A 19,698-nucleotide genomic window follows, 5' to 3' on the forward strand; every position below is an offset into this window, starting at 1 on the left:
GAATGTCATGAGTGTTCCTGCCTCTACCACCTCTTCAGTCAGTGTGTTCCAGATTCCAACCACCCTCTGGGTGAAAACATTTCTCCTCAACTCCCCTCTAAACCTTCTGCCCCTTACCTCTCCACTAAGGCAAAAAGTTTGTTCCTATCTATCCTATCAATGCCCCTTATAATTTTGTATACCCCAATCAGGTCCCCCTTCAGCCTTCTCCGCTCCAAGGAAAACAACCCCAGTCTATCTTCAGAACTGAAATGCTCCAGCCCAGGCAACATGCTGGTGAATCTCCTCTGCACACTCTCCATCGCAATCACATCCTTCCTACAATGTGGTGACCAGAACTGTACACAGTACCCCAGCTGTGGCTTAACCAACATTTTATACAGCTCCATCATAACCTCCCTGCTCTTATATTCTATGCCTCGGCTAATAACGGCAAGTATCCCGTGTGCCTTCCTAACCACCTTATCTACCTGTGCTGCTGCCTTCAGTGATCTATGGACAAGCACCTCAAGGTCCCTCTGACCCTCTGTACTCCCTAGGGTCCTACCATCCATTGTATATTTCATTGCCTTGTTAGACCTCCCATAGTGCAACGTTCCATAGACTAGAAGCAAGCTGACAGACTGAGGTAAAATTGAAGTCAACTGCAAAGTCTATAGAAACTGGATTTAACAGTGTAAGCATTGAGAATCCATTGCATGGCTGCTGGACTCCTGGATCCAGAAGTGTACGGCGAGGCGGGGAGGGTGCGGGGACTGAATGTCCTGACAAATTTAACAGAAGGGCCTCATTAGAAATTTCTTCTTCCATTTCCTGGCAATGACAAGGGAGGGAGGGAGGGAGGGAGAGATCAGGGTTTGGGTGAGGGGAAGTCATTAATTGCAAGGGGAGGCTGCCATGGGCAGAAAGAGACAGAAGGAGGGGAAGCATCATCTTGCTGGAGCCGACAGCTCCTGATTCCTTTTTGCTGGCGGGTTTCTCATGCCCTATATAATCCAATTCTCAGTGAGGTGATGTGGTGGCACAGCATGTTGTCCTCCCTATCCTTCATGTCCTGAAGTGGCAGGTGGAGGATTTGGAGCTGTGCACTGCTGCACATGAGAAATCCTTATCTTCATTGTGTGACCAGGGAAAGCTAAATCTTTCCCTGCAGAAAATAAAAATTCTTCCTCTATTTTAAACCTTGCCTTTAACTGCTCACTTCCATTTAATGATGTGCTTCCAGGTTCTGTGGAAATCTGCACCTGAAGCTATGCCAGTGACCCAAACTCAGAATAAGTTTGCGCAAACAGGATATTTACATTTAAGCCTCTCAAACCAACTGGTAACCATTTCAGGGTAAACTGCAATGATAACGGAAAAGCTATGCTTCAGACCAATGGCTAGTTAAGCTGAGATAGCTCAGCACAGATCGATCACCAAACAGTGAGTAGAATTTCCACCTGAAAACCTCAATCATCCACCAAAAGGTCCTCCTGTGCAATTTCAGGCCCAGGATTGTGTTATGACGGTACTTCTACATTTTTTGTTAAGTATTTTTATTTGAGAATTCATATATTTTACAATTATGGATATTGTTACATTTGGGAAAATGTCCAGACGCTGGACTTTAAAAAAAAAAAAGAGGTCATTGGAGGATCTTTTGGACTTGGCTTGTGAACAACTCTTACTGGAGATCACCTGCTAAGATAAATAAATGAGATTTACTGGAAGTCACCTGTCTTCAATTAAGTACCCAGTGGGGGCTTTATGACCTTTGGAGGATGTTTACAGAGAAGTGACAGATCAAGATTTATAGGTATAAGGAGGCTTGACTCTTGAGATATTGTTTTTGGTTTCGCTTTGGACAGTGTGTTGGGTTGTGAACTCTTTTGAAGGCAATTGGAGAAAACCAGCCAAGCAAGCGGTCACCATCAGCACCTTCTTCCACCTCATTGAGAACTTCCTGAAAATCAAGTGCAAGAAATAGAGAAGCTGATGCTGCATTTCTCCTGAAAAGCCTGCTAGAAACCCTGGATGCCACATTTCTCCTGGAAAGCCTGTCAAACCAACCTTCAATGTCGCCTGAAAAGAACTGTGCTAAAAATATGCCAGTGATAGCTGTCTACGTGCATTTGGGACGCCAAACCAAAAAGGGACAACTGCCATCTTTCCATATCTTCTCTTTTTTTCTTCAAGAATTAGCAAGTATTTGGCCAAAGTATTCTTTTTTGTCTTTTTCTTTGTTACAGAGCTCTAAAGAACAAATCTCCATTTTTCAGTTAACTGGTGTGTGTGTGTGTGTGTGTGTGCGTGTGTGTGTGTGTCGCTAAGGTAAAAGGGAACTTTCATATTTCACTGTGTGTGTTAATGCTTTGCTTCGTTACTGGTTATATCTTGTTTTATAATAAACTGATAATTTAGTTGCTGATTAAAGAAACCTAGTTGGTGCATTTTATTCAGTGTTGAAGAGTACAGTCTCTGACTGACCACATCAGTAACTGGGTAAACACTTAAATATATGTTGTGACCTGTGGAGAAGTGGAACTAGAAAGGACAGAGCACTCCTCCCACCTCAGTCTTAACAATTGTTACTGAGATGTTATAGAATTCACTTGTTCACACTCTTACCATCTGCAGTTCCATGGATTAGCAGCAATTCCTCCTCTCGGAGTCGTAACACTCGATATGTGAATTCGGACATCTACAAATTAAGGATAAAGAGCCCTGTTGGTATCAGTTTACACAGCACATGTATAATTAATAATCATAACATTGAGACAGTTTTATACCTGTAGCCTTTTTATTCTGGTCAAAGCAATGGAAATTAATCAAGAGCAAACAATGAAAAGCATCCACCCAATTACTGTATTTACACAGGGGCATGTAAAGAAAGAATAAATTTACATTTGTACAGCAACTTATCACATCATCAGTATGTCCCAAAACACCTCTGCTATCAGTGAAGTACTTTAAAAGCCTGCAGCAGGTGAAGGGATTTTTGGCAAAGGAGAATCTTTGAAGTATAAGAAATTTCATGGATATCTTCACTGACATGCTCCAGTGACAGGATGCTCTGATTTTCCAATGTAAAGATCTGACTGAAGTAAATGTACCAGAGGGGGGAGGTCCTCTTTCAGACAGGCAGGGCGGAATTTTATGGACTTAGTCCCTGCCAGAATGGTGGGACCATTTGTGGGTCGGGAATCTGAATGGTGAAGGAGTGGGCTTTGCTAAGGCACGGGCAGGATGTATGACCATTCTATCAAAGGCAAGGGTTACAACAGCTCATCAGCACTTGGATTTTTGAATTTGCAGCAACCACAGGAATAGAGAGGAGACCTGGGAAGGCTGATCCCTGTGTCTCTCAATCTTACCTGGAGATCGTGCTGCAGGATCTGAGGGGCTGCAATGAGGTGAGCCTTCCCAAGTATGGAAGAGGACAGCCTCTCCAACCAAGGAGGCATGGATAGAAGTGCCACATTGACTTGCCCAACATTCTTCTGCATGGCACTTCCCAGGGCAACACACCTTGCAGCTCCACTCATTCCTCACTCTCCAGGCACCTCACATCCCACCTGAACAGGTCAGCAGACAGCTGATCCTGTGCCTATAGACCCTGTGCCTATAGACTCTGTGTTAGGGGTTTCACCTCCTTCCAGCTGGATCTCTGTGGCCATCTCTGTGGAGGAGCATGTGGCTGAGGAGAAGGCAGCTGGTGCTCCTGCTGGTGTTGCTCCTGCTGCAGCTGTTGGTGATGGTGTTGCTTCCCCTCTCGTCCCTCATCAGAAGTGCAAGGCAGAGCTGGATAAGCTGCTCCCATGCCTCAGTGAAGGCTGGCAGTAGGGAAGTGCAGCTGAAGGTGAGTGAAATGCTTGATAGGGGAAGTGTCTTCCAAGAAGTTGCTAATCACCTGTCAAGCAGTGATAGCACTCTCTGAGGGAAGTGCTTTGAACAGCAGCCTCTCACCTGGCCATGGCTGGAGCACTTCAGTTTCACTGATCAAAACTTGTCAGTTTCATTGAAGAAGATCTTCCTGCTGTGCATTCTGTTATGAGTGCTTCCAATTTTTAGTTAAGTTATGAGGATTTTTGTTTTAAAACTGAAATAAAATGCCATAGATGCTGGAATTTGTGTTTTTTTTTAAAGAGGTCATCAGAAGGTTTGTTGGACTTGGCTTGTAAACAACAGTTACTGGAAGGCACCTGTTTTCAGATAGGTACCCAGCAGGGGGCTTTTTTGACTTGGGGAAGATGCTTACCGAGAAGTGACAGGTCAAGATTTATAGTATCAGGAGGCTTGACTCCTGAGATATTTTTGGTTTCACTTTGGACAGGCAGTTGGGGTAAGGACAGAGTTTTGAAAAGGAGTTGAAGAATCAACCTGCCAAGGACAAACCCAAACTCAGCCTGCTCCAGCTCTTTGAAAAAGCCTTCCAGTTTTTGCATCTATTTAAGAAGCCCTGAGAAGCAAGTAAAAGAAACAGACTGAAACCCCTGTTGCTGTATTTCTCCTAGAAAGCCTGCCCAAACTGATCACCTGAAAAGGACTGTAGTAGGAAGATCCCAGTGACAGCCATCTGCGTGTATTTGGAACGTCAAACCGGAAAAAGAGGACATCTGACATCTTTCCATATCTTCTCTTTTTTTCCTTCAACAATTAGCAAGTATTTGGCCAAAGTATTCTTTTTGCCTGTTTTTTTTGTAATAGAGCTCTAAAAAGATCTCTTTTTTTCGGTTAACCGGTGTGTGTGTGCGAGGAGCTAAGTAAAAAGAGAACTTTTATATTTCAATCTATGTGCTAATGCTTTGCTTCATTACTGGTTAAGACTTGTTTTACAATAAAATGATAATTTTGTTGCTTATTAAAGAAACCTGGTTGGTGTATTTTAGTCTGGGATAAAGAGTAGAGTCTATGATTGACTGTATCGGTAACTGAAATTTTTTTTTAATATACGTTGTGACCCGTGGAGATGTGGAACTAGAAAAACAGTGCATTCGTTCCGCCTCGGTCGTAACTTATAATTGGGGGCTCTTTGCGGGATAACCCAATGCCGACAACGTGCACTTGTTAGTGGGAGAATACTAATTGAAAAGAGGAAAATAAAAAAACAGGTTTCTTGTGCAACAGAGTAAAGTCTACACCAGCAGAATGTCTTCGTTGGTTGCTACAACCTTTCTGGGGAAGGAGGATGTATTCCTGAGTGATTTGAGAAACTTAACCAAGGTTAGACTAAAGGGATTGGCGGAAAAGTTGGTGTTTGAGTTAAAACCAGGAGCTAAGAAAGCAGACATAATTGAGGTAATAGCACACCATTTGAAATTGGAAGAAGAAAAAGGCAAACCAGAGGATAGTACAGTTGAATTAGCTAAGATTCAGTTACAGATGAAGCAGCTTGAACTTGAAATGCAAAAAGAAAAAGAAATTGAATTGGAAAAACTTAAGCTTGAACAGGAAAGAGAATTGGCAATGAAATACCTTGAACTAGAATTTCAAAGAGAAAGAGAAGGAAGGGAATTTGAATTAAAAAAGATGGAACTAAGACAAAAGAGCGGTTTTGACTTCAATGAAAATTCTGGTGGGGAATGATCAGACTTCAGCCCAGGACCCAGTGGAGAGCTGTTTAAATTTGTACAAGGCCTCCCTAAGTCCGAGGAAAGGGATATAGAGGCATTTATCATTTCTTTTGAGAAGATAGCCAAACAGATTAAGTGGCCGAAAGAAAGCTAGACACTGCTTATGCAAAGCAGGTTGATGGGCAGAGCTCATGAAGTCTGTGCTATGCTTTCTGAGGAGGCTTCTGCAGATTATGAGATGGCAAAAAAGGCTATTATTGCTGCGTATGAGTTAATCCCTGAAGCTTACTGATAGAAAGTCCAGAACCTCCAGAGACAGTCTGGGCAGACATTATATAGAATTTCAGAGGATAAAGCAAATTAATTTTGATCATTGGATGTGGTAACCAAAGGTAGAGGCCACGTATGAGAAACTTAGGGAAATAATTCTCTTGGAAGAATTTAAAAATTCACTCCCTCCATTAGAAAGAACCCATGTAGAGAACCAGAAGATTTCAATGGCAGACAGACAGCAGAGATTGCTGATGATTCTGAGCTTATGTATAAGCTCAAACCCTTTGTGATCAACCCCACAAACCCACGAAGCTGGGAGAGTGAAAGGAAGGCAAGTAGCCGGGGACAGGAAGGGACAGCTGAGAATGCCCTGGGACCTCCTCCTCAGCCAAGAAAGGAAGATGCTGAGGGTGGAAGTGATGTCTGCAAGCCTAAAAGTGTTACCATTTTACAAGGTGGGACACCTTCGTGCGGAATGCTGGAAGTTGCGACGTAAACCCATGGGACTTATTGGGGTGTACAAGGCCAATGTAGAGAAAGGGGCCCTGACTGGGAGTACAGCAGATCAGGCTGTGGCTCTGACTGCAGCTGTAAGGCCAAGTACAAAAACCGCTGTGAGTGCAGGGGACGTGAACAAGATACCCGAGAGTAATAGGGAGTTCTTGTCAAAAGGAAAAGTAACTCCTGATGCCGCAGTATTGACTGATGAGTTTGCTCTCATAAATAAGTCCGTACCCCAAGGGAAACCCTTCCCTAGTCACCCCCACAAACCTGAAAAGGATAAAAAGTGGGAGTGTGATAGGAGTCAGAACAACCCTGGATGAGAGAGGAAAGCTGGATACACAGGAGGCCCTCCTCAAGCCAAAAGACAATGTGCTGAGAGCAGGAGTGAGACCCGGTGACCTGTGTGTTTCCACTGTAAAAAGGCAGGTCACCTCCAGCTGACTGCTGGAAACTACGGGGAAAGCCTGTAGGATTAATCAGGGCACACAAAACAAGGGCAGGAGTCAGGGCCCTGAGGGAGGATACCGCAGAACAGCCTGTGGCTTTAACTGCAGCAGTAAGGTCCAGTAAACCTACTGCTGTGAGTGTGGGAAAAGGTACTAAAATCCCTGAAGGCTATCAGGATTTTGTATCTCAAGGGAACGTCCATACCTCTCGAGTGGGGCAAGCAAGCCTATAATCATATTCAGCGATACAGGGGCCACCCAATCCTTTCTGCTGGGCAAAAGCCTAACCTTTCCCCAGAGAGTGCAGTGAATGCCAAGGTGTAAGTGAATGGTACCCGAGAGCGGTATATGCCCATACTTTTATATCGGGTGCACCTGGAGGGTGACCTACTTTCAGGACTGGTACCAGTGGGGATCGTCCCTAGCTTACCTGTGGACAGGGTCAACCTGCTCCTAGGTAATGATCTGGTGGGGGCGAAGGTGGTAGCTTTCCTAGTAGTGGTAGAGGCTGAAGGAGGTCAGAGAGACAGGGCAATTGCAGGAGATGGTCCCCTGCATGTCCCCTAATTGTGTAGTGACTTGGGCCAAGGCCAAACCAGTTCCCTCAGAGGAGACTGAACTGGCACTGCAGACAGATGACCAGGCTGTCTGGTTGTCTGAAACCTTCTTTGGGGAGTTCGAGGACCCAAAGAAAGGGTTAAACCAATCTTCCCTAGTTGAGGCACAACAAGCCGATCCAGTGTTAAAGAAGTTAGCCCAGGCTGTCCCTGAATGCTACTGTTTAAAGATTGAGGTGCTAATAAGGAAGTGGAGCTTTCCTCACAGACCTGAAGACAAAGAGTGGACAGTGGTTCACCAGATAGTGGTGCTACCGAGGTACCGAAAATAAATATTAAGAATGGCCCATGATTTTACAATGGCTGTACATGTCGGTGTCCGAAAAACTAAAGCCTGCATAAGACAACAGTTCGACTGTCCAAAACCCCACAAAGGTGTGGAGGAGTTCTGTAAAACGTAACCCATGTGCCAGGTTGTGAGGAAGCCCCAACCTGCAGTAAAATCTGCACCCCTAATTCCTGTACTGGCTTTTGGGGGACACTCCAGCAGAAGGCTGGTGAATGGTGAGGGACCCCTGCCGAAAACAAAAGGGAAAAGACAAGCACATGTCTGGCAGAAAGTTAGAGAGGAAGAGTTAAAGGAGGATTCCCAAATGGAACATCCTACTGTCAGGGGATTGGGACTGATTAGAAAGCTCTTTCAAAGAGATGGCACAAGCATGAGGGGCCAAATGGCCTCATTCTGTGCAGTATGATTCTAATAGAGGGACAAGTAAATACGTTTTAGTAGTAAAATTCCTATATTTATAATAGATATTAGATTATATTAACTCCTTGAAATAAGGAAAATAATAAACGTTTGTAATCATACAAGTTAAATTATTCTATAATTAAACCTTCATACTCAGTTATTCTTTTCTTCTCCTATTCATACCAAATATGGGGATTAAGTTATTTGAAGGGTCACTTTGAGGGCTCCAGATTGACTCTGAATAGTCCAAGCTGTTTAAGTAACCCTGAATCAATTGTCAAGGTTTTCGCAAAATTGAATAACTAATCAAAATTCCAAAAGAAGCTACCAATCCTGTGCCTGTGAAGAGGTCACATAGTTGCTTGTGTTTGAATTGTACTGCTTGCCTTCCCTGTCAATCAATCAGCTTGGAGACCATTACTAAGCTCTCTCTCTTCTCTTGTCATTTCTTCACGTTTGAAGATTTTGGGAAGGTTGTTGTCATCAGTTGCAGGCCCGTTAGTGGCTAGTCAGGCCTATCCGTGACCAGCCGATTCTCACACAGCAAGGACAAGTGAAGGTGTAGTTGCTGTTGGGGTCAATTGGATCTATCCTTCTCCTCCTTTTCTCTTTCATGCTGGTTCTTCACTCAGTCTCAAAGGTGTCTGTAGCCCTCCTGATGTAGCACCTCCAGGCATCACGATCTATGGCCTGCGCTTCCCACTGGTGATGGTCGATGTGACACACAGAGAGGGACTTCCTCAGGGATTCCTTGAAACCTTTGCATGGGGCCCCTCTGTTCCCTTTATCCGTGGTCAGCTCTCCATAGAACACGATCCTGGGCAACATGACCTGCCCAATGCAGTTGGCTTTGCAGGAGGATGGTGTCGACGCTGGTGATGTTGGCTGTTTCTAGGACTTCAATGTTTGTGATGCAGTCCTGCCAGCGGATCTTGAGGATGCTGCGGAGGCAGCGACGATGTAAGTGCTCTAGAAGGCATAGGACCCAAGACTCAGCGCATACAGAAGGGTGGTGAGAACTATGGCTTTGTACACTTTGAGTTTGGTCTGTGCTCTGAGGCTGTGGTTGCTCTCTAATTGCCCTTGAGAAGGTGGTGGTGAGCTGACTTCTTGAACCGCTGCAGTCCTTGGGGTGTAGGTACACCCAACTGTGCTGTTAGGGAGTTCCAGGATTTTAACCCAGTGACAATGAAGGAACGGTAATACAGTTCCAAGGCAGGATGGTGTGTGGCTTGGAGGGGAACTTGCAGGTGGTGGAGTTCCCATGCACCTGCTGCTCTTGTCCTTCTCAGGGGTAGAGGTTGCAGGTTTGGAAGGTGCTGTCGAAGGAGCCTTGGTGCATTGCTGCAGTGCATCTTGTAGATGGTACACACTGCTGCCACTGTGCATCAGTGGTGAAGGGAGTGAATGTTGTGGACGGGGTGCTTTGTCCTGGAGGGTTGTAGGGTTAGAGGTGGTTACAGGGATGCAGGGGAGGGGGAGGGGTGGGGGGGCAAGGCTACGAAGGAATTTGAAATTTAGGATGAGAATTTTAAAATCAGACATTGCCAGATTGGGAGCCAATGTAGGTCAGCGAGCACAGGTGATAGGTAACAGTCCCTGTAATTTTTTTTTCGAATGCGCGGGCAATTTCTTGAAGCGGACAGCCTCTTTAAATTTTTTTGCATGGCCATGCATGTGTAGTAATTTAAAGAGGCCGACTGACCTTCAGGAGCGGAGAGCAGTCGGAGCTCTTCCAGTGCGCCAGAGTTTTGAAAAAAAAAGCCAACAGTGACGTCACAGAAAAGCTGCACGGTGATTTGGTTGGTGAGTCACTGCTGTTAGGGAATAGCTCTAAACAGCTGGGTAAGTATCTCAGGTGAGGAAAGTTTAAAGTTTATTTCAAATATAGTAAGTAGTTTTTTTTTTAGGGAGTTCTGTAGTAACGAGGACCAGGGAAGAAGGACCCTAGAGTAACTGATATTATTGGACATTAAGATCTTCCAGAAGGTTTAATTTAATTTAAAGGGTTAAGTCATGGCAGGAGAGCTCAAAGCCATGGTGTGCTCCATGTCGGAAGCCGGGAACATTTCCAGTGCCCGGGACCAGCACGTGTGCAGGAAATGTATCCAGCTGCAGCTCCTGGAAGCCCGGGTTTCGGAGCTGGAGCGGCAGCTGGGAACACTATGGAGCATCCACGAGGAGGAGAGTATCGTGGATAGCACATATAGAGAGGTGGTCACACTGCAGGCTTAGACCCACAGGCAAGAGGGGAATGGGTGACCACCAGGCAGAGCAAGAGGGCCAGGCAGGCAGTTCAGGAATCTCCTGTGACTATTCCCCTGCAAAACAGGTATACTGCTTTGGATACTGTTGGGGGGAATGGCCTCTCAGGAAAGCAGGAACAGCCCAATCCGTTGCACGGTTGGCTCTGCTGCACAGGGGAGGAGTAAAAATTGTGGGAATGCAATAGTTATAGGGGATTCAATTGTAAGAGGAATAGATAGGCATTTCTGTAGCCGCAAAAGAGACTCCAGGATGGTATGTTGCCTCCCTGGTGCGAGGGTCAAGGATGTCTCAGAGCGGTTACAGGACATTCTGAAGGGGAGGGTGAACGGCCAGTGGTCGCGGTACACATTGGTACAAACAACACAGGTAAAATAAAAAGGATGAAGTCCTAAAAGCAGAATATAGGGAGCTAGGAAGTAAGTTGAGAAGTAGGACCTCAAAGGTAGTGATCTCAGGATTACTACCAGTGCCACGTGCTAGTCAGAGTAGAAACAGCAGGATATATCAGATGAAAATGTGGCTGAAGAGATGGTGTTTTAGATTCCTGGGACATTGGGACCGGTTCTGGGGGAGGTGGGACCAGTACAAACTGGATGGGTTACACCTGGGCAGGACCGGGACTGATGTCCTAGGGGGAGTATTTGCTAGAGTGGTTGGGGAGGGTTTAAACTAAAATGGTAAGGGGATGGGAACCTTTGCAAGGAGTCAGAGGAGGGGGATCAAAGACAAGAACAAAAGATAGTAAGGGGAATAAGAAAAGTGATAGACAGAGAAATCAAGGGCCAGAATTAAACAGCACCACAGTGAAAAATAGTGGGAAGGGGACAAGTAATGCTAAAAAGATAAGCCTTAAGGCTTTGTGCCTTAACATGCAGAGTATTCGCAATAAAGTGGATGAATTAATCATGCAAATAGATGTAAACGGGTATGATATAGTTGGGATTACGGAGACATGGCTGCAAGGTGACCAGGGATGGGAAATGAACATCCAGGGATATTCAGTATTTAGGAAGGACGGATAAAAAGCAAAAGGCGATGGTGTTGTATTACTGGTTAAAGAGGAAATTAACGCAATAGTGAGGAAAGATATTAGCTCTGACGATGTGGAATCTGTATGGGTAGAGCTGAGAAACACTAAGGGGCAAAACACGTTAGTGGGGGTTGTATATAGAACCCCAAATTGTAGTGGTGATATTGGGAATGGCATTAAACAGGAAATTAGAAATGCATGCGATAAAGGAACATCTGTAATTACGACTTTAATCTGCATATAGATTGGGCAAATCAAATTAGTCACAATATCATAGAGAAGGAATTCTTGGAGTGTATACGGGATGGTTTTCTGGATCAATACGTTGAGGAACCAACTAGAGAACAGGCTGTCCTAGACTGGGTATTGTGTAATGAGATAGGAATAATTGACAATCTAGTGGTGCGAGACCCCTTCGGGATGAACGACCATCATATGATAGAATTCTTCATCAAGGTGGAGAGTGACGTAGTTGATTCTGAGACAAGGGTCCTGAATCTTAATCAAGGAAACTACGAAGGTATGAGGTGCGAGTTGGCCATGACGGATTGGGAAATATTACTTAAAGGGATGACGGTGGATAGGCAAAGGCAAACATTTAAAGAGCGCATGGGTGAACTGCAACAATTGTTTATCCCTGTCTGGCGCAAAAGTAAAACGGGAAAGGTAGCCAAACCATGGCTTACAAGGGAAATTAGAGATAGCATTAGATCCAAGGAAGAGGCATATAAATTTGCCAGGAAAAACAACAGACCAGGGAGCAGTTTAGAATTCAGCAAAGGAGGGCCAAGGGATTGATTAAGAAGGGGAAAATAGAGTACGAGAGCAAGCTTGTGGGGAACATAAAAACTGACTGTAAAAGTTTCTATCGGTATGCGAAGAGATAAAGATTGGTGAAGACAAATGTAAGTCCCTTACAGACAGAAACAGGGGAATTTATGATGGGGAACAAAGAAATGGCTGACCAACTAAATGCATACTTTGGTTCTGTCTTCACAAAGAAGGACACAAATATCATACCAGAAATGTTGGGGAACACAGGGCTTAGTGAGAGAGAGGAACTAAAGGAAATCTGTAATAGTAGAGAAATGGTGTTAGGGAAATTGGTGGGATTGAAGGCCGATAAATCCCCAGGGCCTGATGGTATGCATCCCAGAGTACTTAAGGAAGTGGCCCTAGAAATAGTGGATGCATTGGTGGTCATCTTCGAAGATTCTATAGACTCTGGAACAGTTCCTACAGATTGGAGGGTAGCTAATGTAACCCCACTATTTAAAAAGGGAGGTAGAGAGAAAGCAGGGAATTATAGACCAGTCAGCCTGACATCGGGAGTGGGGAAATTTCTAGATTTTATTCTAGATTTTATAGATATATCATAGATTTTATAGCAGAGCACTTGGAGAACAGTGGTAGAATTGGGCAGTCAGCATGGATTTACGAAAGGGAAATCATGCTTGACAAATCTACAAGAATTCTTCGAGGATGTAGAATTGATGAGGGGGAGCCAGTGGATGTGGTTTATTTGGACTTTCAGGAGGCTTTCGACAAAGTCCCACATAAGAGATTAGCATGTAAAATTAAAGCGCATGGGACTGGGGGTAGTGTATTGCGATGGATAGAAAATTGGTTGGCAGACAGGAAACAAAGAGTAGGGATAAATGGGACTTTTTCTGAATGGCAGGCAATGACTAGTGAGGTACCGCAGGGATTGGTGCTAGGACCCCAGCTATTCACAATATATATTAATGATTTAGATGAGGGAACTAAATGTAATATCTCCAAATTTGCAGATGACACAAAACTGGGTGGGAGGGTGAGTTGTGAGAAGGATGCAGAGAGGCTTCAGGGTGATTTGGACAAGTTGAGTGAGTTGGCTAATGCATGGCAGATGCAGTATATTGTGGATAAATGTGAGGTTATCCACTTTGGTAGCAAAAACAGGAAGGCAGATTATTATCTGAATGGCTATAAACTGAGAGAGGGGAATATGTAGCGAGACCTGGGTGTTCTCATACACCAGTCGCTGAAGGCAAGCATACAGGTGCAACAGGCAGTAAAAAAAGCAAATGGTATGTTGGCCTTCATAGCGAGAGGATTCGAGTACTGGAGCAGGGATGTCTCGCTGCAATTATACAGGGCCTTGGTGAGGCCACACCTGGAATATTGTGTGCAGCTTTGGTCTCCTTATCTGAGGAAGGATGTTCTTGCTATAGAGGGAGTGCAGCGAAGGTTTACCAGACTGATTCCTGGAATGGTGGGACTGACGTATGAGGAGAGATTGAGTCGGTTAGGATTATATTCACTGGAGTTCAGAAGAGTGAAGGGAGATCTCATAGAAACCTCTAAAATTCTAACAGGACTTGACAGGGTAGATGCAGGAAGGATGTTCCCGATGGTGGGGGAGTCCAGAACTAGGGGTCATAGTCTAAGGATACGGGGTAAACCTTTCAGGACTGAGATGAGGAGGAATTTCTTCACCCAGAGAGCAGTGAGCCTGTGGAATTCACTACCACAGAAAGCAGTTGAGGCCAAAACATTGTATATTTTCAAGAAGGAGTTAGATATAGCTCTTGAGTTTAAAGGGATCAAAGGATATGGGGCGAAAGCAGGAACAGACTACTGAGTTGGATGATCAGCCATGATCATAATGAATGGCGGAGCAGGCTCGAAGGGCCGAATGGCCTACTCCTGCTCCTATTTTCTATGTTTCTATGACTTTCAGGTTGCTGCATGGCCGCGCAGCTTAGCGGAACCATTGGTGATGGGTAAATGGGAATTAGTGCGAGTTAAGATTTGATCAGCAGAGTTTTGGATGAGTTCAAGTTTATGGAGGAATGAAGATAGCAGCCTGGCCAGGAGAGCATTGGAATGGTCAAGTCTAGATGTAACAAGCGAAAACTAGACAAAAATGATTAATTTTGTCAACTAGCCTTTTGCATGCAACTTAATAAATGTGGCAACACATTTCACCTGTGCATGACATTAGTCTCTGGGTGGTAACACACAGGCACAAAAATAAATTTTTGAAGAACAGGAATCACAAAACAAATTTGTAGGCTTTGAAAATAAACTGCAAAATTTTTCTTAGAAGTATTCAACAAATTCATTTACAATTCCCACTACAGTCTACTATTTTAATGCTGGTACTAACCTGCACAAAAAATGCAGATTAACACCTCTGATAGCACAGTGAACAAAGGAATTTTACAGCAGCATGTCATAAACTTGTACGCCAAATGGAACAACACACTGGAATGACTGGAGCGAGGATTTATGATGATATATAAAAGCCAGAAAAATGCTTTGTAGAACAGCAAGCAATGAATTGTACATAGAAGTCGGAAATATTACTGCTTGTTATATTTCAAGAAAGTAGCATATTTAATGTGACGTTAATGATCGCTGGCAGGTACTGTGTTTGCCTCACTCACATTCAATTAACCTCAATGACCCTTTAGGAGCAGAGTGATAATACAGTATTTCACAGGCTAAATATTCAAGTAAGATAGATTAAAGTTATAGGCCAAATCATCTTAATTAAAAGATATATTGCATAAGTATGCAGATTTATTAACAAATGGAATGTGCTTTTTACTTCATGAAACATTTAATATCTCTTAGGGGACTGAAATACCAAAAAGAAAAGGAAGGGAAGATATAGAGGGAAGGACGTCGATATTACTGAGAAAGAATCGTGCATTCTTTAGCATTTGGATGCATTTAGGAGACTGTCTCTTAGTTATAGCTGTTTCACTATCAAACTCATACACAAGTGGATATTGTCCTGGGTGTGTACCCGGGTGCACTGGGGCAGCCCTGTAAAGGAACCCATCCAGTTTGCGCTCATTCATTTTAATAGCGGAAATCATCTCCCCTACAGTGTTTAACAAGATTGATTCAGATAGTCCAAGAACTTAGTGTTGGGTTCTTTGCACTTACCCCATAACCTCTATCGGCTTTGCTGAGTCTACCTAAATATCGTTCGGAGAATGCAGATGCTGTGAGGAAAGAGATGGCAGGTCAGATGTGCAAAGAAACGCCACACTGTTAAAAATCCAGTTACAATAATATCCACAACAATTGTCTGCAAGCGTTGGAAAGAAGGACATACTTATTTTGTAAATCACAAAGGCATCACAACTGTGTGGGTCAGGCTGGAAGGACCAGCAAGTCTTTTCCTATCCATCATTTTTCATGCGTTCATATTTTCAGTAAATTTAGCCTCCGTCAAAATAGCAGACACAAGAAAGTCATCCAAATATGTTTCGTGATTGAGTGCTATCATAAGCAGCAGTTTTCCGGCTGATTTATTTCCACATGATAAAGGATGGGATGGAGTTAAAGGCAGGAACCTGGCTTCCCTGATCGCTTGGTGAGCTCCAGCTTCAGTCCCTGATCTATCTTATTAGCCTCAGTGCCCTTGAGATAGGAAGGGAAGACTCAATCAGGTTCACAATGCAATATTGGGGCTCATTTTAGCTACGTGGCAAGTGAGCAGCAAACTTTACAAATGGCTGATCCAGGGAGCACATGATTCCTTGGAGCACTGTAAAAAAATTCAGACTCTAAGATAACACTACAATAGTTTTTACAAATACTTCCAGACATGTTTTCCTGGGAGATCTAATGGACGTTTTCCAGATTATGAATGGAATGGACAAAGCTGTAACCAGGCAAGTAGTTAATCATGGTGAAGAGGTCAAAAGCAAGGGACACAAGTTTAACATTGGGAAATGGGAAGTAATAACTGCAGTCAGGCAGAGCTTTTCACTCGCAAGAGCATGAGGTAATTATACACGAGGAAGGTCATTCGGGTGATCTAAATTCATCCAGAGAGCTCTTAAAGTCCACTCATTTCAGTATCCAATTATTTCCTAAATGATTCCAGTGTTATTGTCTTCATTAATCTCAGTGAAAGTTTATTCTAGATGTTGATCACTATTTGTTTACAAAAAAATCTTGATATCAATTCTAAATTTATCTGTTACTAGCTTGAAGCTGTGCCCCCGTTCTGCTCTCTCAATTTAATTCTATTGCGTTATCCATCTTATCTCGCTTTATAAAATCATCTGTCAGATATTTTGTTTTCAGGCTAAATAGTCCAATTTTCTCCAGTTTTTTCTCATAAGTCAGCATAAAAGGCCACCCCTGTAAGTGGACCTAACATCCCCTAGGAATCAGAATGTACATTCACCAGCCCAATATTTAGGGAAATGTGATGAGACCCTGGGGTCAATTAGACAGTCTTTGGTACTCTGACTAGCAAACTGGAATTACTGTTTGCCACTTAATTTCCTTGCCCTTGGTATGGGATAGAATATACATTCAATCAGACCACAGCCCAGAGTATAGACCAACAGAGACATTCATTTAACATTAACCAGTTAAATGAGCAACATTCAACAACAACACCTTGCAAAAAAACACAAGGGAAACGTTCCAAGACACTTCACAAAAGTCTAAGGAAAAACAGTTCCCTGAGCCAAAAAAGGGAAGATTAGAAGGGATGATTAAAAGCTTGGTCAAGGCAGAGTTTTAAGGAAGATTTTAAATGAGACAAGCAAAGTGGAGAGGTGGAGGGGGTTTAGGGAGTGCATTTCAATTAAGACTTAGGTGGCTGAAATCACAGGGCAGAACCTTCTGGATTTAGGCCCTGCTGGAACAATGGGACCAATTTCGGGTGGGGAACCGGGTTTGCTAATGGGTGGTCTTAGCCTTAACTCAGCCACGGCATTAACATCCTGCCTCCAGGTTGCCCGACCAATTAAGGAGAGCAGGCAGGATCACACATCAGATTAAAAAGACCATGCCATGGGTTACAAGGGCTCACCAGCACTTGGATTTTTGAAGCTGCAGCACCTACAGGAATGGCGAGGAGACCTGGGAAGAGCTGCTCGCTGCGTTTCTCATTCTTACCTGGAGGTCCTGCTGTGGGATCTGAGGAGCTGCAGTGAGGTGAGCGCTCCCAAGGATGGAAGAGGACAACCTCTTCAACCGAGCAGGCATGGATGGAAGTGACGGAGGAAGCCAGCATCAGGAGTGTGCTCCCTCCAACCCAGAGACAGTGCACCGAGAGGATCCCAGGACCTCAGGAGGGCAAGAAAGATGAGTGGCAAAATACTTTCAGGTGCCAAGCCCCCGCTATCTGACTTTCCCAGCATTCTCCTGCACAGCACTCCTCAAACCAGCATACCTTGCAGCTCCACTCATTCCTTTCTCTTCAGGCCCCTCACATCAGCCTATTGCCCTCTTGCACCCATGCCTCACAGTCATCCTCCATAAATGTTGTCCTTCCGTCCTCTCCACACAAAACGTTACAAATACTCACACTTCTCTGCTTTCTTTACTTGCAGGAGAAGAGAGCATGCAACTTGGCGAAATGTAGAGACCTGGGGGTGTGGCCCTCCAGTGACAGGCACCCTGTAAGCCAATGGCAATGCTTGCCCACCTGTTCCATCAGGAAGGAGGTCTCGTTCCAAGGCTGCAGATGTCAGCAGCATCGTGCCGTGAAGGCCTGAGCCTCCTGTCGCTCTGGTGCTCAGACATGTTGAGAGAGACTGTAGACCCTGTGTTGGGGATCTCGTCTCCTTTCAGCTGGATCTCAGTGTCTATCCCCTTTTCCCTGTGGAGGGGCATGTGGCTGAGGAGAAAGCAGTTGATGCTGCTCCGCGTGTTGCTCTTGCTGCTGCTGGTGCTTTTGGCGGTGGCGTGGTTTGTGTTTTTGCCCCTCATCAGAGGTGCAAGGTGGAACTGCATAAACTGCTCCCATGCCATGGTGGAGACTGGCAGCAGTGAAATGCAGCTGAAGGGGAGTGAAGTGGAAAACAGGTGTAGTGCCTTCCCATTCGCATTTGGCAATCCCCTGTCAAGCAGCGATAATAGTCTCTGAGAGAAGAAGTGCTTTGAACAGGTTTACAAGACTATTACCTGGAACGGGTGGGCTGTCTTACGAGGAAAGATTGGACAGGCTAGGCTTGTATCCGCTGGAATTTAGAAGAGTAAGAGGCGACTTAACTGAAGCATATAAGATCCTGAGGGGTCTTGACAGGGTGGATGTAGAAAGGATGTTTCCCCTTGTGGGAGAATCTAGAACTAGGTGTCACTGTTTAAAAATACGGGGGTCACCTTTTAAAGACAGAGATGAGGAGAATTTTTTTTTCTCAGAGGGTCGTGAGTCTTTGGAATTCTCTTCCTCAATAGGCGGTGGAAGCAGAGTCTTTGAATATTTTTAAGGCAGAGGTAGATAGATTCTTGATAAGGAAGGGGGTGGAAGGTTATCAGGGGTAGGTGGAAATGCGGAGTAATCAGTTCAGCCATGAACTTATTGAATGGCGGAGCAGGCTCGAAAGGCCGAGTGGCCTATACTTGCTCCTAATTCGTATGTTCGTACGAATGTTCGTATGGGTTCACTTGGTCACGGCTGGAGCTCTTGCCGTGGCAAGTTGCTGACAGGTCTGGAAACAGGTGCTCTGGCTGGGAATCCAGAATTGAGAGTTAAAACAGTTCTTAATTGGCTTTTTAATTACCATAATAACTTACCTGATACATAGATCCAAGGGTGGTATGTTGACTCCCTGGTGCTAGGGTCAAGGATGTCACCGAGTGGCTGCTGGACATTCTGAAGGGGGTGGGTGAACAGTCAGAGCTCGTGGTACACATTGGTACCAACGACATAGGTAGAAAGAGGGATGAGGTCCTGCAACAAGAATTTAGGGAGCTAGGTAGCAGATTAAAATGTAGGACCTCAAAGGCAGTAATCTGTGGATTACTCCCGGTGTCACGTGCTAGTGAATATAGGAATAGGAGGATAGAGCAGATGAATGCATGGCTGAGGAGATGGTGCAGGAGGGAGGGCTTTAGTTTCCTGGATCACTGGGTCTGGCAAAGATGAGACCTGTACAAGTTGGACGGGTTGCACCTGAACCGGAATGGGACCAACATCCTTGCTGGGAGGTTTGCTAGTCCTGTTGGGCGTGGCGGAGGGGGGCAGTTTAAACAAATTTGGCAGGGGGATGGGATACAGAGTGGAGGTACAGTAGGGGGTGATGCACAGTCAAATATAGGAGAGAAATTGAGTCAGTCTGGAAAGCAGAGCAAATATGGACCTGTTAAGGCACAAATGAATAATGCAAGGCTGGATTGCATCTATTTTAACGCAAGGAGTCTTACTAGTCAGGCAGATGAATTGAGGATGTTTATTAACACATGGGAATATGATATTATTGCTATCACAGAGACATGGTTGAGGGAGGGGCAGGACTGGCAGCTCAATATTCCAGGGTATAGAATCTTCAGGCGTGACAGGGGAGGGGGT

General features: G+C 44.6%; 1 protein-coding gene across 2 annotated transcripts in view; it reads right to left on the reverse strand.

The window, feature by feature from the left end:
• Window positions 1-19,698, reverse strand: part of dpp6a (dipeptidyl-peptidase 6a) — a 1,544,902-nt gene that overhangs the window by 15,527 nt on the left and 1,509,677 nt on the right. For both annotated transcript variants that reach the window (XM_068015021.1, XM_068015020.1), the window contains exons 23-24: window positions 15,324-15,382; window positions 2,611-2,683 (exon numbers count right to left, since the gene is read on the reverse strand). In XM_068015021.1, the coding sequence (XP_067871122.1) occupies window positions 2,611-2,683; window positions 15,324-15,382 (132 nt within the window). The remainder of the gene's footprint in view (window positions 1-2,610; window positions 2,684-15,323; window positions 15,383-19,698) is intronic.

Source organism: Heterodontus francisci, chromosome 2 (assembly GCF_036365525.1).
Source record: "Heterodontus francisci isolate sHetFra1 chromosome 2, sHetFra1.hap1, whole genome shotgun sequence".
Taxonomy (NCBI): Eukaryota; Metazoa; Chordata; class Chondrichthyes; order Heterodontiformes; family Heterodontidae; genus Heterodontus; species Heterodontus francisci.